A 19,920-nucleotide genomic window follows, 5' to 3' on the forward strand; every position below is an offset into this window, starting at 1 on the left:
ACGGAGGCTCTCTGAAACACCCAGCTTAGAATTCAGGAATGGTGTGGAGTAAGGAATCATAAGCAAGTGGAGATATGCCCTGCTGACCTAAGAACAAACTGGGCTGAGAGAAACCAACTGGGAATGCAATCCTGGTGCTATAACAGGAACAGAAAAGCCTCAGTGTGGAAGCTGGAGCCTGTGCCATTGGAAGCCGTGATTTGGGTTTCCTGCCGCGCGGTGGCTGCGTCTACATAGGCTCGGCAGGGAGAGAGACGTGCGGAAGCTCTGAGAACGGGAATCGGCGAACGGAGTTGAAAGCAGGACAGGCGGGGAGCTGTGCATTGACTTGCGGTGAGGTGAGTGAGAGAAACTGACACTCTTCCGCAGTTTAGGAGACTCCAGCGGAGGACATTCTGGGACTGGGCAGACTTCTGGGAGTGGGGCACTGCAGCGACTTCAGCCATGTACCCGCCTCAGGCGGGATTGGTGAGAAGTGCTTAGCCTACGTGACGCTGCTGGCTGAGACCCAGTAGGCTAGCACAACCCAGATCCCAGCACCTGAAGGTGACCTGGAGGGGCGGGCCCCGCATAGGCTGCCTGGTCTGCAACTTCCTGGTGTGCTGCGGTGGGCGGGAACACCTAGCCAGCACAATTCGATCAGGCTGTGGCTGACAGGGAGGGAAGCTGGGCCTCCTATATATGCTTACATATATAAGGAACAAAGAATATGGGAAGAGGGAGCAACAAGAAAGGCCCTTCGGCCCCCAATCCTGAGAAACAGGCAATAGCGGACACCACACCAATAGACATAAAGCGCCATCTAGAAAGCCTCATAGATGAGTTCAGGAATGAAGTTATTAATGACCTGAAGCTAGAAATAAGCAGAATAGTTAGAGAAATACTAAGCACCACCCAAGAAAAAACAGATGGTGGAATGGAAGAACAGAAAAAGAGGAGAGAATTGTTTGATGGAGAAAATAAAGAAAGCATAGAATACGTGAAGCAGTTTCAAAGAGATTACCAGGAAACTTAAAAACTCTATCGAAAACTGGCATAACAGCTTGAAAGAAACTAAAGACAGACTATCTGAACTGGAGGACAGATTCGTAATATGGGAGAATGAAATGAAAAACTTCTTAAAAGTAACAAAGAAACAAACAGCAATAATATAAAGACTAGAAGATGATAAGAGGATCCATAACTTAAGAATTAAGAACATAAAAGAAGAAGTAGGGACACAAACAAATGAACTACAAAAGCTACTCACAGAAATAATCCAGGAGAATTTTCCTAATTTAGCAAAAGGTAAAGATACTCAGTTGTATGAAGCATACAGGACCCCAGCCACCTATAACCCAAACAGAGCAACACCCAGGCATATAATAATAAAAATTCCAGAAATTCAATACAAGAACAGAATATTAAAAGCTGTCAGAGACAAGAAACAGACCACTTACAAGGGAACACCCATCAGAATTACAGCAGATGTCTCTGCACAAACCATCAAATCACGAAGAGCATGGGGGGAAATAATTCAAGCTTTGAAAGATAATAATCTCCAGCCAAGATTGATATATCCTGCATAACTATCCCTGGAAACTGATGGAAAAACAAGGTGCTTCCAGGATAAAGAGGAACTAGGGGAATATGCAACCACCAATTCAACTCTACAGAGAATACTGCAGGATATTCTAAAAAAGAAAAATGCAAAGAATCCAGAAGTAGTGGCAGAGAGGCCACAATGAATGGAGCAGAAAACAAAATGAAGACGATAAACTGACAACTAATGACAGAAAAAGAGCTCAACAGAAATGAGGCAGAGAAGATTGGATGATAGGAACAGCTATTTTGGAGAAAATGACATCTTAATAGGTAATACTGATTTAGTATCATCTTGTTTTGAAGTCTCATCAAGCTTTTGTTCTTCTGTCTCCATTGGTCTAAACAGGTTGTATCTTATTGGATTTTATTATGTATGATAGTATAAGCAAAAACTTTTAAAGACAAGGAGATTATACAGAAACCATTGTTCATTTTCTGTTAGTTGATTCTAAATACCCTGTAATGCTGTCATTCTCTTAAATTGTTTTACATTGTTTTGATATATTTGATGCTACGGTATACAAAGTTATACTCAAAGATTTCAAGGAAAGAGACAATATGGTAACTACTTTTATGTCAGGATTATCTTGTGATGAAACACTATTCTGCTTAAATGGTTATGTTTTGATCTGCGCTGTTTTGCTGTTATGCCCTCTTTTATCTCAATCTCCACTTCATCATTTACTTTTTTATTTTTATCTTTTTAATTAAGGGAAAAATAAATAAAAAATAGCAGGATATAGTATAGTAACCCACTTTGACTTTCCATTATCTTGATTTAAAGCCCTGTATTACTCTCACCATCTTGTTTTTTACTGATGTCCCCCTATTCTGTTTTGCTTGATAATACCAGGTTCGAAAGTTTAGGCAACAGCTGTGAAGATAGTGAGATTCATTATGACGCCCATTCTGGTTGACTATTATCTACTTTTGAAGACCTATAATGTCTCCAATGTTTTGGTTTTGTTGGTTTCGTTCTTTACTGTTTTGTTCAATTTTATTATAACTGATAATATAGGCAATTCTATTAGAGATAGCGGGAGGCATTATGGTAACCATTATTGATCACCTTGTATTATGCTTTTACATTATCTATTATGTCCACCCTTTTGATTTGATTGACTCTGTTCTGTTATGTCACATTTGGTTCTACTCCCTTCCAAAAAAGTAATAAGAACTGTGGGAGCAACAAAACCCAAAATGTGTAATAGTCATTGTACAAAAGAGAGGAAAAGAAAGTGCTCTCAATGATATAACTGCATGTATATTTAAGTGTATAAGATAGATAATGATATCATTGAGTTTTGTTGGATCATTGAACAGAACTGTTTGCAGTCTCACTGTTGGAATGTCCACTTTACAAGCTTTAATTTTGTGACTTGAACAATTATTTCTAAGATGACAATATGTAATCCATTAACTAGTGATTTCCTACTGTTTATTTTTTCTGTAAATCTATATAACTTGTACCCTTTCTCTGCTTTTTTTTCCTCCTTAAATAAAATTTAAAAAAAATAACAAGGAATCAGGAAATAATTCAACAGTTGCAAGATGATGCAATGAAAAACAACATAAGATTGATAGGGATAAATGAAAAATAAGGGGACAACACAAATGATATCAAGAGGCTGTTTACAGAAGTAATAGCTGAAAATTTCCCAAACACAAGAATGGAAACTGACAAACGGATCAGTGAAGCATATAGAACTCCAAATAGCCATAACCAAAATAAAACTACACCCAGACATATAATAATCACCATCCCAGAAATACAACATAAAAAGAGAATATTAAAAGCTGTTAGAGAGAAAAGACAGATCACCTACAAAGGAAAACCTATCAGAATCACAGCAGACTTCTCAACACAAACAATGAACTTAAGAAGCGCATGGAGTGAAGTATTTCAGATCCTAAAGAAAAACGACTTCCAATGCAGACTGATGTACCCTGAAAAACTATCCTTCAAAATGTATGGAGAAGTAAGATATTTCCATGACAACGAACAGCTGAAGAACTTCATGATCACAAAGCCAACCCTGCAAAGAATACTGAAAGACATTTTAGATAGACATAGGAAAAAAAAACCACTAAGCAATGCAGACAATTAAACAGAGGGGAAAGATAAGGAAGCAACAGCAGAAAGGTAACATGTCAAAAGTAAACCAATAAATAACAGTTATAACCATTAATGTAAATGGCCTCAATTCACAATTAAAAGAAACAGACTGGCATAATGGATCAAGAAACAACATTCAACCATATGCTGTCAACAAGAAAGCCATCTAATCCAAAAGGAAACTCATAGACTGAAAGTCAAAAGATGGGAAACAATACTTCATGCAACAGGAACAGGAGTTTAAATTAATAACAGAGACTGAGAAAACTACAAAGAATGAATGAATCAAAGAGTTTGTTCTTTCAAAGAATAAATAAAATTGATAAGCCCCTAGCCAACCTTATTAAGAAAAGGAAAGAAAAAACTCAAATTCATGCAATAAGGAATGAAAGGGTGAAATCACTAGAGAGTGTGTGGAAATACAGAAGATCATTAATACCTATTTCGAAAACCTCTACTCTCACAGGTTCAGTGACACAGAAGAAATGGACAGATTTCTAGAAACATAAAATACCAAAACTGGGTCAAGAAGATGTAAAACTGCTGAATAACCCAATTTCTATTAATGAAATTGAAAATGTAATTAAATCCTTAGCAATAAAGAAGAGCCCAGGCCCAACAGATTCACTGCAGAATTCTACAAGAAATACAAAGACTTAATGCTGACACTCTTCAATGAAATTGAAAGGAAAGTAATTCTTCTTAACTCATTCCTGGAAGCAAATATTACTTTAGTACCAAAACCCGAGAAAGACCCAACTGAAAAAGAGAACTACAAGCCAATCTCCCTAATGAACACAGATGCAAAAATTCTCAATAAAATATTGGCAAATACAATGCAGCAAATCATCAAGAAAATTATACACCATGACCAAGTGGGATTCATCCCAGAAATGCAGATATGGTTCAACATACATAAATCAATAAATGTAATCCACCATATCAATAGAGCCAAAAATAAGAATCACATGATCACTTCTATAGATGCATAAAAAGCTTTTGATAAGGTCCAACACGTATTTATGATAAAACAAACCCTACAGAAAATTGGAATACATGATCTTTTCTTCAATATGATAAAAGCTATCTATGACAAACCAACAGCCAGCATCATATTAAATAGCCAAAAACTAAAACCCTTTACCTTAAAATCATGCACAAGACAAGGATGTCCATTATCACCAGTCCTATTCAACATAGTGCTGGAAACACTAGCCAGAGCAATTAGACAAGAGAGAGAAATAAAAGGAGTAAGGATAGGAAAAGAAGAAATTAAAATATCATTATTTGCAGATGACATGATACTCTACATAGAAGACCCCCAAAACTTCATTGAAAGACTCCTAGATACAATAAATTAATTCAGTAATGTAGCTGGATATGAAGTCAACACTCAAAAATCAATAGCATTCCTATACACTAACAACAAAATCACTGAGAGAGAAATAAGAGAAGCCACACCCTTCACAATAGCATCCAAAAATATAAAATACTTAGGAATTAACCTAACAAAAGAAGTAAAAGATCTATTCAGGGGAAATTATAATACCCTGAAAAAGAAGTTGAAGAAGACCTCTGAAAATGGAAAGACATCCCTTGTTCATGGATAGGAAGAATAAATATTATTAAAATGGCCATTCTCTCAAAATTGTTATACAGATTCTGTGCAATTCCAATCAAAATACCACTGGCATACCTCATAGATCTAGAGAAATCACCCCTAAAATTCATCTGGAATGAGAAGAGACCTAGAATAGCAATGACAATTCTAAGCAGCAAAGGCAAGGCAGGAGGCATCACAATCCCTGACTTGAGGTTATACTACAAAGCTACTGTAATAAAATCAACATAGTACTGGAATAAAAATAGACCTGAAGATCAATGGAATAGATTAGAAGATACAACCACAACTACAAACACATTCAGCTACCTTATCTTTGATAAAGGAGCCAAACATGTTCACTGGAAGAATGACAGTCTCTTTAATAAATGATATTGGAAAAACTGGCTTTCCATATGCCAAAAACTAAAACTAAACCCATGTCTATCACCATATACTAAGCTAAAGTCTAAGTGGATCAAAGATCTGAATATTAAAACAGAAACACTAAATATGTTGGCAGACAAATTAGGTAAAAGTCTTGAAGACGTAGCAGTAGGTAGATAATTCATGAACAGGAATCAAACCACATGGGAAATATTTCCCAGAATCAATAACTGGGATCATCTTATTAAAGGGTTTCTGCAAGTCAAATCTCCAGCATAGTGAAAAGAAAACCCACAAATTGGAAAAAATTCCTAGTCAACTGTCCCTGAGACAAAGGACTTCTGTCTAGGAACATATAAAGAATTTTTAAAAATCAGATCCAAGAAATTAAAAAACCCAATCCAAAAATGGGCATCTGAGATGAATACACAGTTCTCAGATGAAGAAATACAAATGGCAAATAAATACATGAAAAAATGTTCAGCATCATTACTCATTAGGGAAATGCAAATTAAAACCACACTGAGATTCCATCTTACTCTAGAAAGAATAGCCAGGATCAAGAAAAGTACCAACAACAAATGCTGGAGAGGCTGTGGGGAAAAAGGAACTCTCCTGCACTATTGGTGAGAGTTTAGACTGGTGCAACCACTGTGAAGGTCAGTCTGGAGATTCCTCAAAAAGCTGGAACTGGAGGTCCCATTTGACCCAGCTATTCCACTTCTAGGGCATATTCCCAGAAGAACTGAAAACATTGTACCACAGTGATATATGCACACCCATATTTATAGCAGCATAGTTTGTAATAACCAGATCTTGGAAACAACCTAAATGTCCATCAACTGAGGAATGGATAAAAAAGATGTGGTATTTTTATACAGTGGAGTACTACTCAGCTATAAAGAATGATCACATTGAGATATTTATAAATAAATGGGCACAGCTTGAGACCATACTCATAAGTGAAATAAATCAAACGCACATGTATGAATACCATATGGTCTCCCTAGTATAAGAAATGGTAAGAGTACATAAGATTTTATGGTAATCTTGGTTCCCCATTACATTGCTTTGAAATCTTATAATGTTTTCAATTCATTGGTTGGAATGGTTTTATTCTGTTTTGCTTGATTTTATTATGTGTGATTGTAAAAATAGCTATTTTGAAGAAAACAAGACATTATGGCAGCCTTGCTGATTTAATATCATCTTGCTTTGAAGTCCTTACCACGCTTTTGTTCTTTCGTTTCCATTGGTTTTATCATGTTGTGTCTTACTGGATTTTAATATGTGTGATAGTATAAACAAATTTTTTATGGAAAATGAGGTATTATGGTAGCCATTGTTCATTTTCTGTTCTTTGGTTTTGAATACCTTGTAATACTTTCATTCTCCTGAATGGTTTTATACAATTTTGTTATGTTTGATACTATTGTATATGAAAGTATGCTCAACTATTTCAAAGAAAGAGACATTATAGTAGCTACTGTTACTATCTGGTTGTCTTGTTGTGAAGTGCTGTGTTGCTTGCATTGTTCTGTTCTGATTTGCTTTATTCTGTCCTCTTTTGTTTTATTCTCTTTAAAATAAAAAGTAAGGAGGAGTTGTGTTAATTAAAGTTGTGCGATTGTGCTATAAAAGAAAAAAGTTTCTCCTTGTGCTATTCATTGGTTGTATTTCTGGTATGTGACTTTTTAGTTGGTATCCTCTGTCCACTAGTTTTTTTGAAGGGCTTTGGTAATTTTTATTGGTTGATACAACTACAGTATTTGCTGATTGTTCCTTAGATTCTGCTAGGTGCTCTTTACACAGTCTTTTTCTTATCACTTCTCACCAGCATTGCCGCATTGCCTGAATTTTAGTGATGAATAATCAGAGTCTCAGGGAACTTAAGCCAATGTCAAGGTCACATGGAGAATAAGTAGATGAGCTGGGTTTGGACTTTTACAATGCGGGTCCTATGCTAATTCTGCTCCTTCATGTATTTCAGCACTTGATAAAATCAAGATTTCAACACTGGACAAGATTTTCTCTTTATATTTTGTCTGCCTTTAAAAACCATCAATTGTGGTTTCAGCTTTGCAAACATAGAAGTTAAATGTTGGAGGTGTGACTGGCCCAAAAAACAATGAAAATAGATCGAATTTTATAAATAGTCAAACATAGATACAATGAGAGCAGTTTTCAGTAAGATAGCGCTTGTCACTTAGCAGAAGTGGAGCAAAAAGGAAACAGCATATGGGGTGGGCTTTAGTTGGAGACACTGACCTTCCCATACCCTGGTGGCACCTATAAACTTTCTAACGGCCAGTTCATCAGAATGCTTGCCACACACCTTTTGAGCTACTTACTGCAATGCTAAAATTTCATTTAAGGAAGTAACCAACTACAGATAAAAGTTTACAGGTAAGTGCTGTTACTTGGTGCCATATTTATAATAGCAAATACCTGGAAGAAAAACTAAATCCCATCAATAAAAGATTGTCTAAATGAATCAGAGTGTGTCTGTGTAATGAAATACACCTCTCACATATGGTAGTAGGTAGAGCGGAGATACATGCAGCATTTTAACTGCTCATTAAAATGAAGCTGAAGTGTTATTCTAAGTGATGAGAGACGGCCACAATGCGAAATGAAAAATGTAAAATACAGCATAAAACTCTGGCATTATCCTGATTTTATAAAAACATGTATGCAGGAGAAAAAGATTGTAAAGATATACGCTAAAAAACTGGCAATATTTTTCCTTAGAAATTTGTTCTTCATATTTTTAACTGATTTCTGTGGCAGTATCACATTTATAATTTTAAAAATGAAGTTCTTTCCCTCTATTTTTGTGTTTTCTTTTATCACTACTAAGTCTATAGTTTTCCCTTGCACTTGACACGTAAAACAGATTTGCATTAGCAGAAGAGCTGAGGTATCTTCCAGAGAGAACAACAGGCCTTTAACAGTCCTTGTCATCTGCCCTGGCAAGTCTTACCTTACCAAGCTATTTTTCCTTTACAAAAACCTTTGCAAACAGTAACCCTCCTCATATTGCTATCATTTTAGATCCAGGGGTTTTAATCCCATTACTTCTAATTCACTCAAAACAAAATAATCTCTGGAACCCTTGCTACTCAAAGGGTGGTCTCCATTTCAGCACCTAGCAGCTGATTAAAGAGAAGTGCAGGGTGGTTGCAGGCTCACCCCAGTCCCACGGAGTCAGCATCTGCATTTTAAAAAGACTGCAGGCTATTCCTAGGCACAGTGAAATAAGAGAAGCTGGCCTAAGTGCAGGAACCCCCACTCCATTTCTCCTGGGAACTGAAAAAGTAGGAAACATCACCAGCACTAATGCTCCTGTGATGAGCCTAAGAACCTAGGATGAGAGGTAGCTTAATGACAGAGCAAGGAGAAGCCCTAGCGTCAAACACAAGAACCAGCTATTCTCCAAGATGCCAGCTGCAGAATCACATTTGAGTAATTAACAAAATGAATCCAGAACCAGGTCACAAGAAATTGCCCCAGAATCAGAAGTCAGCTTAATGTCCTTTTGGTCTGGCTGGTCCTAGGAAGCCACACACTTACCTTTAGGTAAGTAGTTCAAAAGTAAATAAATGAAAGACAAGTTTGCATATTAGAATCAGTTCTTGAGCCACCTAGGAGCCCATTTTACTTGGCTTCTCATTATCTGGCGAAGTCTTTGGGAATTCCCATGGTCCTCCTGGGGCCTAAGGTGGACTGATATGGGATGGTGTGCATCCTCTGGGCCTCCTTCTCCTCATTTCCTCCCCCGCTGCTCCTGGGACTCTGCCCCAGGGTTACTCCAGCTTAATCCAGCAGGCCTGAGTCAGCTTCTCTTGTGAGGTCCTAGGGTCCCTGGGGTGGGGGCCAGTCCTGCCTGGGGCACTTCTGTCCCAAGCAGCCCCACATGAGCAAGGCCAAGAAGCTGGCCAGGGTGCCTTTGGTTATCTGGGGACAGCACACACAGGCCTGCAGTCAGGGTTGCTGCACCACTAGAGGTGACTCAAAATCAGGTCAGGATCCCTATGACCTTAAGGCATTATATCATCCTTCCCAGAGTCCCCTTTCCTCACCCAGTTACCTCCTTAACCCAGGACTCAGATCAAATGTCACCTCCAACCACCTCTGTCTTAGTAATGCTGCCCTCCTTGCTCAGGCCTCATTACTTAGTAGCCTGGACAGCTGGTCCTGTTGTAAGCACTTTACATATACTCATTTAAACAGCATGACAGTCCTGGGAATAAGCATTATTATCTCCATTATCCAGAGGAGGAAACAGAGCGGCACAGAGAGGTTGCCTAACTCTCCCAAGATCACAAAACAGATAAGTAACAGAGCTTGGATTTGAACATAGGCAATCTGGCTTCAGAGTCATGTGGAATGTGTCACTCCTGCATCACACTTCTGGCATTCTATATTCATATTCAGTTCTGTTTGCTAAGCACGGGTCTCCTTCATGGAAGTGTAAGTATCATTTGTCTTCCTTATTCACACTGCAGCCTGGATACCTAGAAAAGTGCCTAGCGTATAGCATCAAATCATGCTGAGTAACATAGACTACTAGTAAGCTCTCTCTTCAGGGCTACTTCATCACAAAGTTATAGAATTATTATTTCACAAACATTATCATAAATTGAGACCAAGGAGAGAAGTGCAAATTGAGACCTGAGGGAGCCACTGGGTAAATGGCCATGCTGACCCCCAGGCTCCCTTCCACCACCTTGCACTAGCACAGTTCAGGCCTAGCAAGAGGATGCGCTGTGAACCCTGGGGGTTGCTTGGGAAGCACTGAGATCCATAAATTCTTCAATGGCTTTGGGCCCCTGTATGGAGCCTTCACTGTAAGAAGCATTTAGTCAGATGTTCAAGGCATGAAGATGAGTACCAGAACACAAAGAAAAAATGAGACCCAGTGCTGTGGGAACACAAAGGCAGGGCAAAGAATTCTGCTTGAAGTGGGAGCTGGCTATCAAAGATACACAAACACCTACCGCTGAATGGCCTTGAATGGATGAGGCCTTGACTGGCTGAGATTTTGCCAGGCAACAAAATGTTTGGAGGAGTTAAACACACTTCCTTGGAACAGCTAACATTTATATAAATCATCTCATCTTGTTGTTAGTTTGAACGAAAACCTCATTCAAGTTTTGAATATCAGCTTCAGGTCGTATCTTCAAATATTGAATGCAACTGCACAACCATTTTAAGGTAATTTATTTAAGACTCCTAGGAAGATGGTGGAGTGGTGGGCAGCGGAGAAAGAGGTCTCTGAGAGTTGTTGTCCAGACACTGGAATACAGCAACATGAGGAGAGAAGGAGGGGAGTGGGTTCCCTGGGCCCAAGAAGGATCTGGAGTGAGACTTGAAGCCCATGGAGAGAGGTAAGAGCATTATTTAGATGACTCAGTGTCTCCACACTGAATTTTAATTTAGTCTAAAAAGTTCTGATAGTTCAGCCTATAGAAGCAAAGTGTGATTGATTTGAATTTCCAATCCTAGATATAAAGATAATCCAAAAGAACTTCACTTGAGAGAAGGAAAATACGAAAGTAGTTCCAAAGGAAATAACTACTTTGTTTAGTGTGCTATTCTTGATTTAGAAGATGTAGTGTAAAACTATTAAGAAAAAATTTTCCAGTCACAATCCATCAAAGTTTTGCTCTTATCCAGAAGAAATAGCTCTTCAGTGGTTTATTAGTTTAAACTGTATTGTTATATCCTAAACTAATAAGATATTTCAAAATCCAACATTTGAAATAATTTCCAATTGTTAAAAACTGGTTCCATTGTAAATAATATGATTCATGGAACTTTGGAAAGTTTTGTGTTGATGAAATAGTAAAATAGAATTCATGGCCGGCTGTAGTGGAGCATGCCTGTAATTCTAGCACTTGGGAGGCTGAGGCAGGAGGTTTGCTGTGAGTTTGAAGCCAGCCTGCACTACACAGTGAGTTCAAGGCCAGCCTGAACTACATAGTGATCCCATCTCAAAAAAAGAAAAAAAAAGAATTCATCAAATCTACGCATTAGAAGTCTACATGTGCACAAACACTGCCTTTCCTGGCACAAAATTAGGCTTTGGGTTTCCGTATTACCTCATTTGAGGATGAAGACAGTGTAGATGCCAAGTCATCTGGGATGGCTGAAGAATTCACAGGAACAAAGAGAATTGAAGTATATTTGCTTTCATCAATTTTCTCTTTCACGTCTTCAAGTAGCATCTCCAATTTGAAGATTTCACCTTCCACTTCTCTGGGTAAACATAAACAAAAAGGTGTCTTCTGGACTATGTAGTCAGTGTGGTAACTATGACAACAGTTCCTGGAGATAGTGGTGATCTATATTATTAATGCAGCTTGGCCTCAGAGGGCAAGCGTGATGACACCTGGCTGGTGTTCAGGTTATAGTTTCACTCCTGGATCCTGGGCTCTAGTGCCCATTTGGTGTTCAGGAGCTGTGTATACTTTGGTGAATCACTTGTCTTTCTGGGTCTTCAACTATGCCCTGGGATAACAATACCTCACTTATCGGTATCCAATGATGTTGTGGTCCCTTACAGTTCTAAAAGCTGTAATTCCGTGGAAATAATTGTCGCACAAATTTTGAAAGAGGGCGAATTTAAAATATGTGAATAATTGATAAGCTTATGTATATATGTACATGTGTATAGTATATGAACATTCTTTATCCAACACTCGTCTAAGTAACTGTCAGTTAAATAGGAAATAAAATGAAAATTAGAGGTAATTTAATACTGGATAGTAAGTAGGAACTTTTGAAAACCAACATAATGCAGTTAAACCAGTACTTGGGAAAATTTCTCTGTTTCTCTCTCTTTCTCTGCTTCCCTTCTCCTCTCTCTTTTTAAAAAGAGACAGCGTTTTATTATGCTGATAAAACTGCCTTGAACTCCTGGGCTCAAATGATCTAACGTTTCAATTTCCTAGTAGGTGGGACTAGAAGCTTGAGCCACTGCTTTCAGCTTAACTGAGGCTTTGCTTTTTGGTGGTGGAGGTAAAGTATAGGACCTTGTGCAAGGTAAGCATGTGCTCTACCACTGAGAAACAGTCCTGGTCCTACAATTTCATTTTGTTTTGTTTTTAAGGCGCTAATGCTAAGTGTAGTGGTGCACACCTGTAATCCCAGCACTCAGGAGGCTGAGGCAGGAGGATCACTGCAAGACCAAGGTCAACATGAGTTACAAAGTGAGTTCAAGGTCAGCCTGAACTGTATAGCAAAACCTTGTCTCAAAAAACAAATGCTACTCAAAAAGTTCAATAAACTAAATATTTATAACAAGAAGGCAGAATGAAGAGCACTATATAAAATAAATCTAGAAAAATAGAGATATTGATACAAGTACAATAAATGAAATTTAAAAGAATTTGATCGATAAAATGAACTATTTTTTTCAAAATACCTGTCAAAGAAATTTGGACCAAGAAATATAAAGCATATTAAGAATGAGAAAAGAAAAATAACAAGAAAAGCAATTTAAATCGGAAGGGACTGAACAACTTCATATAATACTTTTAAATCCAGGAAAAATGGGCAGGTTTCTAGGAAAATGTGACTATTAAAATTTGTTCAAAAAGTTAAGAAATAAAAGACCAGAAGAAAAAGACCAGGGAAAAGTAAAGATAATCAAAAATCCACCAGTAAGATGGCACAAGTTCAGGTGGGATTACAGGTGAATTCTACTAAGACTAAGTGACAGACATTGCCCATAATTCATCACTTCTAGGACATGAAAAAAAAAAATTCCCGACCCACTCTGTACTTCAACATTAAGATTTTATTAACATTTTACACTACGCTAACAGGTCACAGTAGAAAAACTAATATATTTCTAAATCTCATTTGATTTAACATTTTCCTAAATTAAACAGTAGCAACCACTCCAATTCTCAAAAGCTAGAAATGAAAGGAAATGTCCTCACTGAAGCTGATCTGCTTGAACCCGCAGTGACCATCATGCCTTAGAGAATTCCTGTTACTCTTAGGAACATGAGAAGAATTCTCTCTTTCACTAGTCTTATTTGCATGGTATTGTTCTGGCAAACCTAACAAATGAAATAAAGCAATAAATATATATACATATACATAAATTATAGGGAAGAAAAGAAAGTATAAATATTCAGGGAGGAAACTTCTCATCATTATTTTCAGATGTAATGATGGTCATTCCTAAAAAATAAGATAATGAAGTTAAAATCAACAAAACACTAAGAATAAAATTGCCTAAGTAGCCCACAGAGGTCAAATATACTATTTTACATTTCCTAGAGAAATCATCTATATCAATTAGAGAAAACATCTATTGACAATACTCAGAAAAACTGCAAAGTAATTAGGAATAACAAATATACAAAATCTACATGAAGAAAATATGCTGCTGAATGGGAACAGTTACTGCAAAGATCTTAATTCTTTCCAAACTAATCCATAAGCTCAATGCAATTCTAAATAAAAATGTTCATGAAATATTGTTAAGGAAACTTGGTTTGACTATGAAGTTTATGAGTGAGAAGAACATTGCAACAGTAGTAAAAGAAACTTTTAAAAAGAATAAGCATTTCAAAATAGAGACTGCAGCGATTTAAAAGCATGTGGATAATGTAGAAATAGAAACAGGTCAGTGAGGGAACAGGCCCAGTGCCACCTGCACACCGAGGTTCTGTGTGTGACGGAAAGTTCCTTTCCAGCCAGTGGGCAAGGGCCGTAAGTGCCAAGACAAAGGGAAACTCAGATGATTGGAAATACTGGAAAACACATTTTAATCTAGCAGGCTGATGAGAGTGAAGCAAGGAACAAGGAGAGACTAAGAATTTCAGAAATGAAACATGAGGGCCAGGGATTCAGCTCAGTAGCACAAGTGGCTGCCTGGCAAGCAGGAGGTCATGAGCTGGATCTCTGATACCAAAAACAAAACAAAGGTGAAATGACAGAACAAGGCCTCCAGGTAGACAACCGAGAAGAGCTCAAGGTCATGGCTCCGAGGGGAAGTAAATGCAGAAAAAGGAGAATACTTGGAGATGGAGAAGACGTTTTTCAGAGAATTCTTGATTTTCTCTAGGTAACAGAAAACAAGATTGCACACCAAAAATATCAGAGAGAAGAGACTAAAATGACTATTGGACTACATTCGGGTTAGCAAGATACATACACAAACAAACATTTTTACATATTGTCCATGTATGCATGTGTGTGTGTGTGTATGTGTGTAAGAGTGTGTGTGTGTGTGTGTGTGTGTGTGTGTGTGTGTGTGTGTGTGAGTGTTGCTAGAGGTTGAACCCAGGGCCTCAGGCAGGTTAGGCAAGGACTCTGCCGCAGAGCTACACCTTCATATTACCTTTTAAACATTATAATAAGAAAGTTTTAATAAGAGCACAGCAACTGGGAAAACAAGTGATTATTCAATAAATTTGCAGAATTCTTGTCCCTACAACGCTATCCACTTTAGCCTGAACTAAACATTTAGAAGATTCTTGGCACTTCAGGGCCCAAGGAATATGTGGGATTCTGCCTATTGCCATGTTGGCGCATGGGGAAATGAGACCAGTCTTGAGCCAAAGTGCCTTTGCTTGTCCTGAGGTAGCTTTAAGTGAGTTTGGGTCCCTCCCTTTCCTCAGTGTTGAAAGCTTCTCCCGTATATGGGGTATAATTGCAGTTAAAACTCTTTTGATTTATACTCATGCCAAGCAGTGTGGTTGTAACTAGGATATAAATAAAGTGTTATATAACTTTGGTTTCAATGTGCATAGAAATGATGGTCCAAGCAAGAGATTCTTTGGAAACTATATAATACTTATTTTATTGATTATAAAACAAGAAGGCAGAAGAGTGTGGAGATCTCTTTTTCCCATGGTATGGGGGGATAAGCTTTTGGGAAAAATCAGTATTAAAACCTCGTCCCTGATGTCTTATTACTCTGTTTTGGCCTAAAGGTACACAGAGGTTCTATTCATTCTGGAAAAGTAAAATTGTACCTCAGGAAAAACATCTCAGGATGCTAGCTGTGAAACATAAATCATTGAAATATTTTGGCATCAAGAATGATTCATGCTAAAATGCTATGTGTAGAAAGAACAAATATTAAGATTACTCACTGGATTCTTTAATTCATACCAGGAAATTAAATAGAAACAATCTGAGCCTGGAGTTCTGGAATGCATCTTAAAATTATTTGGAGTGGACAGAGAAGAGAATAATTCTGTGAAACTGGCCAGTTGGAAACTTTGAGCATTCACCCAGGTTTCTAACGTGAACAAATTCAGGAATCGTTTAACTTTAAGCTTTAATATTTTTCCTTTATCAGGATTTGTGGGTCCCTCACTACAAAATGAACCAATTATGATTCTCTCCTGCTCTTGCTTTTCAGAGTTGCCAATGGATGGGAAAGGACAGAAAAGACCAGAAAGGACAGAAAAGACCAGAAAGGTACAATAAAAGCAGAAGTGAGGTGAAATGGAAGAGGGAGGGGGCTCAGCAATTAGCTCATGAACTTTTCTAGGGCTTTCTCTTGCTCTTTGATGTCTCAGAACCAATTGAAATAACGTCCAACAAAATGCAAAATGGGGGCACAGTACCTCTGTCCCAGGAGACAGCTGTTCCATCTGGCTCAGTTGCTGTCACAGGACTATACACTGGATTCCATGCGGCTTGTGGCATGAGGTGCCACTTTTTTCACTGAAGACACAGATTATGTAGACCTACACCAGTGGCTTTCCTAGTACTAAGTCAGCAACTACTTCAGAATCCCACCTGCAAGAGGTGGCCTTCAGCCCTTCCACCTTCCACAGCTCATTCAAACCTGACCTTTCTGGATCAAAGTCACCGACAGCTGGGGATTCATGCTCGTGGGTTTGCTGCTGCAAAGCCAAGCGCTTCTCCTTAGTGGCCACAAACTCCTGCTCCAGCACTTCAAGATGTCCCTGAAGTTGCTCCAGCACCTACGGCAGTGAAGTTACTGGAATCATTCACAGCATGTGTGTGGAGTTGTTTTCCCAAAACACAGTTGCAGGAAAGCCCGACAGTAGTGTCCACCTGAAGGTGCCACTTCCTCACAACTTCAGTTTTTTGTGTGTCTGACATTTAAAATATAGACAACTCAAGAGTCACCTCGACATCCACAGCCCTCATAGCACACAGCTGAAAACTACATAATCCTGTGTATTTACAAAGTGCTTTCCCAATCCTTATTTAATTCACTCATCAATGTTGAAAATGTTGCAACATAGACTTCATAGAGGAGGAAATTGGAGCACTAAAAAGTATGACTGAAGCTGCATAGATCTTAAACAGAACCAAAGCCAGAAAGCCTCTGAGTCCATGCAGCTGGAGAGGAAGATCAGGGGGAAACAGCAAGATTTAGCCTGAGCAGTGAGTGATGCCTTGCAGATGCTGCACGTGCAGCCCCGCGCAGGTGGCTGTCTAACCCGTGCTGCTGAGTCACGTCTTGAAGATGCAGAGAGGTTCAGTGTCACATCCCAGTCCCTAAACACTCCTTGAGCCCTGCCTACATCCACCCTGTCCTGGAAGGGTGAGGCACAAAACTTGTGTCATGCACTGTTCCTGCTCTGAAGGGTTTCATCCACTGAAAGAAGAGACTGTAGGTCAGACTACTGTGGCAAGGCCCAACGGAAAGAGTGAGACTTAGATCAGGTTTACAGGATGCCCAGAAGGTCCACACTTGGCAGAACCCATGAAAGGAGATTAAGGGATGAATTGGAAAGACCCCACCAAGGGCAGGAGTATAGCACAATGAGGAAATAAGGCCAGACACAACAGGGTTCAAGTTCAGATTCTGTCACTTACTATGAATGATTTTAGTCAATTTGAACTCCTTTATACTTCAGTTTTTCATCTGTAAAGTGAATATAATATCTTTAATCTCATATTGTGGAAATTAAATGAGATAATTATTCCAGGAGCATAGTGCTCCTCTGCTTGCAATGGAGTTATGCCCCTATAAAGCCACTGTAAATTGAATATATTGTAAGTAGAAATACACTGCATACATCACAAGTTAGTCTGTCCATGAATATGTTCAAAATACTTGGTTGGGTAAAATACAAAGTTCATTTCATAATAAGGTGCTGAACAGCTGGTGTTTGCTGATGGCACACTGTGGAGTACAGTGTTGGTTAGTCATCCTTGGGATTGCAAGGCTGACTGAGGGCTGCAACTCACTACCACTGCCTGGTTTTGCAAGAGAGTACTACAGAGCATATCACTAGCTCAGGAACAGGTAAAAAGTCTATGTACACAAACCGCTTTTGCATCACGGTGAAGTTGACTAATTGTTAAGCTGAGCTATCATAAGTCAAAAACCATCTGTACACACTCAATAGATGGTAGCTGCTGTTATTATAAATTCTTAATAAGTAAGTAAACAGGAGTTTGGAAGCATATTGGCTAGAGGATATAAAAAGGATGAGTCTGGTGGATATTTTCCATTTTCTTTACATATTCAGCCTCCATCTTTCTCAAGCCTCAGCCAGGAACCTGACCTTAAATCAGCAGCATCCACAGGCTCCTGTCTGCCCTGACTTCATTGCTGTCAGCTGATAAAAGGCAGCACAAGAGAGAGGAGCTGGGGTTATTTCCTTCATTGCTTCTTCTCCGTGTCATCATGGATTGATTGTGTCCTCCCACCATGAGGCACAGAGCTTGCTAGCTACTCCTACAGCTACCGTGATCGTTTCTCTATTTTTAGGGCCTGGGGCCTGCATTTTCCTCTGCTTCTTCAGGAAGTAGGCAAAGCAGAGAGAAAGAGATGCTTTCCCATCCATTATTTGTTTCTCTCAAATTTCCCCACGTTGTTACAAAAGGATGCCTGTATCAAACCCTTCAGTTACCCCAATTTAGCCAGCCATCTCCTCCCTGCCAAGATTATGCCTCGTGCTGTAAACCCCACAGGCAATGCTGGAAATTCTGGCTTGGGAGATAGAGAAAATGTGATAAATCCTGGCTAAAACAGGTCTTGGAGAAGGACGAGCTGGAGTAGCGATGCCGGTGTTGGACAAGGAGAGTGACAGGGAGAATATGCTGTGTGAGTTAGGGTACCAGACACTGGGAGCTACAGATGAAAAGTTGAGACTGATTACTTAGCAACTGGTACCATGAAAGTATCCGTTAAAGCCATGAGAGAGAATTAGGTGTTCACAGGAAAGAGGATAAGAAAAAAGGAGCCAATTATGGATTCTAATTTAGGATCTGGAATTTAAAGCATGTTATATTTCCCAAGATATAAGGCATAAGTGTCTTGCATTTAGTTTTCATAACAACTCTGAGATGGGAGACTCGCTAAAGCATACTGAAGATTGTGTAACCACTGAGTAGAATTTGAGTGTCTGCTTCACATTGTGCTGTTCTGCTCCAACTGAGAAGGTGGTTTTAGCCTTGTCTGGCCTTTTCCAACAGTGAACTAGTGGGCCTGGAACACCCAGAGCACAGACTGACACCGTAAGGAGCCACCTTTACTGTCCTCACTCCTATCAAGAATCTTCATTTACCCTCTAACCACAGGACGGAGCTTCCTGAATTGAGGCCTCTGAAGGCTAGCACTGGTTTACCATTCTCCTTTGCTTTGTCCTTTAAAATTCTATGTTCTAGGGGCTGGGGATCTAGCTCAGCGGCATAAACGCCTGCCTTGCAAGTGTGTGGTCTTGAGTTTGATCCCGGTACTGATAAAAAAAAATAAAATTCTATGTTCTTTCAGTTCCCTAAATCCTGGCTTTTGGCAGAACCTTATTACTTACTTAGTCCCAGCAATCTGCCTTCCAGATATGCCACCTTGTTGAGCCTGGGCTTGCGGAAGAACCTTGTGACCTCTGACTGCCAAATCCAATGCTCATCTTATTTTCCTTCCTTCCTTGAACATTTGATGGTGAGGCCCACTTGCCTCTCCCTAGAGCCCTCTTTTCTCTTGGTTTCAACAACAGTTTACTCCATCAAGCCTGTTTCTGACTTCCTGGGACCTTCCCTTGGGTATCCCCTGCAGGCCACTCTTCTTTCCCTGCTCTCTGGTTGCTGTGCCTGTGTTTCTCTACTGTCTCCCTCTGCCTATTTCTCCTGGGAAATCTCATCTACACCATGACCAAACCAAATCAGTGTTTCTTGCCTAAATACCTCTAATGCATTTCTGTAACTGCCTGCTGGACCCCCACACTTAAATGCCCCATAGAGACCCCCAAACTTAAAGTACTCCCAAACTATACTT

The 19,920-nt window shown here is 39.1% G+C and overlaps 1 protein-coding gene across 1 annotated transcript in view; it reads right to left on the bottom strand.

Annotated features, from left to right (window-relative positions):
- The window catches only part of Aknad1 (AKNA domain containing 1), a 42,519-nt gene that overhangs the window by 13,145 nt on the left and 9,454 nt on the right, over window positions 1-19,920 (bottom strand). The window contains exons 6-7 of the mRNA XM_063255310.1: window positions 16,515-16,648; window positions 11,792-11,948 (exon numbers count right to left, since the gene is read on the bottom strand). Coding sequence (XP_063111380.1) covers window positions 11,792-11,948; window positions 16,515-16,648 — 291 coding nt within the window. The remainder of the gene's footprint in view (window positions 1-11,791; window positions 11,949-16,514; window positions 16,649-19,920) is intronic.

The sequence above is a fragment of the Cavia porcellus genome, unplaced genomic scaffold (assembly GCF_034190915.1).
Source record: "Cavia porcellus strain 051 isolate PalLab524CR breed Dunkin Hartley unplaced genomic scaffold, mCavPor4.1 scaffold_1, whole genome shotgun sequence".
Lineage (NCBI taxonomy): Eukaryota > Metazoa > Chordata > Mammalia > Rodentia > Caviidae > Cavia > Cavia porcellus.